A 4,902-nucleotide genomic window follows, 5' to 3' on the forward strand; every position below is an offset into this window, starting at 1 on the left:
GTTGTTTTTGCTCTACTGATACTACCTGTTTAATGTGCCTTGATTGGTACCACAATTAATATGAAACACGAATTCTGTCAGATAGCTACGGATAATTGGAGGATAAGAACAAGACGTGAAATTACCTTCTTAAAGCCATTGTATCATGATGGTATCAATTAAAAAATATAACAAAATTTATATTGAAACTAAGTTTTAGGGACGAATAATGTGCTTTTATTTATTTTTCTTGCTTTACAAAAATAATATTATACGTATCTTTATACTTATACAACGAATAGAAAGTCTTACATTTAATGACAACTTATGATTTTCCCTTTTAAAGCGAGATCTTTTAAGTAAACAAGGAACAAAATAATAGGGCATGAAGAGTTCTATCGAGCCATATTTTGAGTTTGTGCATAGCTAAACGCCTGGTATTCTTGACTTATGAAAAAAATTTCACTTCACATTTTTCATCAGAAATGTCAATCACCGGACCAAAATTTGACGACAGTCTTTGACATGCACTGCGATATCTACATTTTTTGGTCGGCTTTTATGATGTAATGACACCAAATGAACATCTGTTAGTTGAGGCAGTTTTCGATGTCAGTAATGTTGACATAATCAAAACCATGCCTTAGATACCGGTTTTTGAATATAAAACATCTGAAATGTTATAAATTTTTTATGAAATTATTTATAAAACCGGAATGTGTAACTATTTAAATGAATAAATACATTTCACTGTGAGTTAATACTTAAACGTTTATCGAAGTTTCGTTTGTTCCATTTTTTTGCTAATTCATTCGATGCATCGAAAATATTTTTATATAAGATAAATCGATGCAATGTTGCGATGCATCAGATCGAAAAAAACACCGATGTATTTTTTTCACTTGCATCCCTAAGGCAAAGGTGGTATCAAACACAGTGATGCCAAATTTAGTTAGAAAGAAGAATGTTCCTCTTTTGCAAATAAAGCCGAAATTCGATTTTTCTGGAAAAATCGGTTTTATTCGAATTTTAGCACCACAAAGTTCGATTTCAAAAATTTGCAAGCTTCGAATATCGAATTTACCCATCCCTAATCTTTAGGCTGCATTGCACTCAACCTACTGTACGTGAACTGCAAATCAGTGGTGCCAGTAGCTCTTGCGGACCTCACCAATGGCCGCCAACACCCTGTCGCTTACAATAACAGCAACTAAGTACTTAATGCACTTTGCCCTTTTCTCCTTTTGCTTCGTTGAACCGCAAAAATGTTCTCTTTTTGATTACAGTTTCCATTTGTTAAGTGACCACACCTCATAGCAGCGCTCCTGCAGTTGCAGCAAACAGCAAATATGACGAACGCACTGAGCCGCTTTCTGACGCCCGTCGCGTGCACTTGCAAAGACTTCACTCACCCATGGACAGATAGTTGTGCGAATGCATCGGCAGGCGTATTGCTTGCAGCGATACCATATAGCTTACGTATCTACACAATGGTTTATGCGGTAAGTGTTGCCGGTTGCAAAAGTTTATGATTAACATTTTAAAACTATGTACTACATACATATTTGTATCTTGCAGCTCTCACTCCTGATGCGACATCGCATACCACGGCTCGGCGATCTCAAGCGCAACCTGCACGGCATCATACAATCGACCGCCTTCCTCGTCTCCAACGGTTACACATTTATTTTGTTCAATTGCCTGCTGCGTAGACTTATTGGCCACTATGTATGCGCCACAGTTGCCTTCGTGCCCAGCTTCATATCCAGCTATGCATCGATACTTATCGAACGACCTGCACGTCGACCATTGCTTGCGTTGTATATGGCCAACTTGGCCACCGAATCTATATGGAATATGGCTGAGGTGCGCGGTTATGTGCGTTCGATACCACAAGGACAGACTTTAATATTCGGCGTTAGCATATCAGCGCTATTGTATTTGTATCGATTGGGTCTGCATAAAACCACCTGCAAGGATTCGCTATTCAATGTCTTGCGGTTTTTTGTGGATAAAAGAGAAGAGGGTCCGGTAGTAGCGAAGGCGGGGTGCGAGGGTGCAGCGACGGCAACGGCGACAGCGACAGAAGCGTCCGTTAGTGCTGCATCAACGTCCTCATCTGCCAATACTCAACGCTCTCGCTCACCACTTGACTTTCGGAGTATAAATGTACTCGTCCAGATCTATAGTCGTTTCTTGGATGCGGTGAAGAGTAGGCATCCCTCTTGCCCGCATCGTGATAATTGTTGGCATTATGCGCTAATGGGTGGTCTCAGACCCTTTGTTGGCGGTATTGGTTTGCAGTTGGCTTTGAGGCTGATCATGAATTTCAAGAAAATAATGCAATTCAAGTTAGACGTTCGAAAGACTATATTCAATAAGGACACACTAAATTTGGGCATATTCCTGGGTTGGTTTTCCTTCTTATATAAGGTGGGTGGAGAAGAAATATGTATCATAAAGAAAGGAAAAAATGTTATATTAGCCGTGTTTTCTTTATACGTATGTATGTATGTGCAGCGTGGCAACGAATAACTGTTACCCCTGTTTTTTTGAGAAATAAAAGGGTCCTTTATAGATTTTGCGAAAAAAACTGTTTTATTGTTAATTTTCCACATCCTTATTTACATTTGCTAGCAGTGTAAACTTTGAGAGAAAAGTTCATTTGGCACGCAGGTCTTCGTCAGTTAATTTATTCCATATCTTCTGTAACCATAGGCAAATTTTCTCCATTTTGAGTCCCTTATACTCCCCCTTTTGTCCAACATAAGGCCTCATACTTAAAAATCGAATAGGCTCGGAACTGGTGACTAGGACGGCCATTCATTCGACCAACCTTATACAGTTTTTTTCTTTTTTGTATTTGTTTGTACAAAGCCTAAGAAAAAATACACCTGAAAAAGACTTGCGTGCCAAATGAACTTTTCCCTCAAAGTTTAAACTGCTGGCAAATGTAAATAGGGATTAAAATTTATTAACTAATTAATAAAACTAAAGTAAAATCTGTGGAAAATTAACAATAAAATACTTTTTTCGCAAAGTCTATAAAGGACCCTTTTATTTCTCAAAAAAACCGGGGTAACAGTTATTCGTCGCCACGCTGTACATATTATATGTATGTATATAAATATATAAATCTACGCTTAACTTGCAAAAAAAACAAGCAACCACAATTTCCTTTCAAAAACAAATAATTTTGATTTTACCGACAGCTCTTCATAACAACAACTATTTTAAAGGCAGTGGCACACGATTGGGCATTTGCCCAAAATTTGGTGCAAATCGTATCCAAATACATTTGGAAATTAACAAATTAACGATAATATTAAATTTTTATATGAGAAATGAAGTCGGTTTTGTTTTTGCTCAACAATTACTTATTTGTTTTTTTTTTTTGGATTTGCTATTACAAATTTTCTAATTTTATATTCTAACTTTGTACTTGCAGAAGCAGCCACTTGAATAGCGCCCTCTTTTGCTGCTCAGTATTGACAGTTTTCCTTTTGTTTATTTAATAAGTACTCATACATTTTTTACAAAAATATAGCATATTCTCTAACAAAAATTATTTATTTAAATTCGATTTTGAAACTTTATACAAAACTTTATAATTCAACAAATTTTTATCAAAATTTCAAACTTAAATAATTTAGAATTTTTTTAAGTATGCAGTTTTAGTAAAGTGAAGTGCAAATCGGAATGAGCTAAAAAGTACCGTTGATTTTTTATATTTTTTTTTACCGGGAGTTTTGCGCATTTTCTTCCATATAACGTATGAGCAAATTCTATTTTTCACTGTATTATATGTAGTTGAACTTGAACGTGCATAAATCTGTATACTCAAGAAAATTCTAAAATGTTTTTTTTTACGTTTGGCATTTTTATGAAAATTTATTGAATTGTTATATCTACATTGTTATATTTTTGTACAAAATGAATGAAAATTAGAAACGGGTTATAAAAATGCATACTCAAAAAAACCCAAAAAAAATATTTTAAAGTTTGAAATGTTCATTAAAATTTTGGCAAAAATTATAAATTTTGTGTAAAGTTTCAAAATCGGATTTACCTAATTTTTGTTATAGAATCGTATACTAAAAAAAATGTTTAAAAGAAAATTCTATTATTTTTATGTTTGAAATTTTTATGAAAATTTATTGAATTGTTATATTTTTATACAAAATTAATAAAAAAAAAAAATTTTTTTAAATAAAAGTGAAATTTCCATTAAAATATTTTCAAAAATTATAAATTTTGAATAATGTTTGAAAGTCTGATTTACATGATTTTTGTTATATAATGTGCTACGTTTTTGTAAAAAAATAATGAAAATAATAAAAAAATAGTTCAGTTTGATATTTTTATATAAATTTTTTTTTAGTTATAAATTTTGTATAGTTTGAAAATCCGATTTTCATACATGATTTTTGTTATATATTGTGCTATAATTTTATAAAAAATTATTGAATCGAATTGAATTAAATAAACAAAAGAAAAACGTCAATGCTAGAGATCAAAAGAGGGCGCTTATTCAAGTGGCCGGCACTGTATTTGTATAATTTTTGATATTCTTTTTATTATTATTATTTTCGTTTATGTAATTGTAAACTTTTGAAATCTTATCTCTAGGGTGTTTCCTGTACGTTGCGGCACAGTTTTGGTCGCGATGATCCGCGCTTTGCGATACCAGCGGGTCTGCTAGCCAGCACAGCTTTCACAAAATATCCCGACGTGACAGTGGCGCTGTATGTTATGTGGAAAGCACTACAGGTAAGTTAATTACATATTGAAACATATGTATGTACATACGTATGTAGGTTTCTGGATAAACAAAATATTTCACTGAAAAAAATGTCTTTCTACTTTCCATATACCTTTGCTTTATATTTTGACTGACCCAACAAGAATAAGATATCAGCTGAA

At 33.5% G+C, this 4,902-nt stretch overlaps 1 protein-coding gene across 1 annotated transcript; it reads left to right on the forward strand.

The window, feature by feature from the left end:
- Window positions 1-1,155: 1,155 nt before the first annotated feature.
- LOC108382745 (transmembrane protein 135-like) lies at window positions 1,156-4,749 on the forward strand (the record flags this gene model as incomplete). Its single annotated transcript, XM_017639115.1, has 4 exons — window positions 1,156-1,193; window positions 1,266-1,481; window positions 1,558-2,412; window positions 4,609-4,749. Coding segments are annotated over exons 2-4 (1,149 nt in total), but the record flags the coding sequence as incomplete, so codon positions are not given.
- Between the last annotated feature and the right edge of the window lie 153 nt (window positions 4,750-4,902).

Source organism: Rhagoletis zephyria, unplaced genomic scaffold (assembly GCF_001687245.7).
Source record: "Rhagoletis zephyria isolate East Lansing unplaced genomic scaffold, Rhagoletis_zephyria_1.1 Rzeph_scaffold_28418, whole genome shotgun sequence".
NCBI lineage: Eukaryota > Metazoa > Arthropoda > Insecta > Diptera > Tephritidae > Rhagoletis > Rhagoletis zephyria.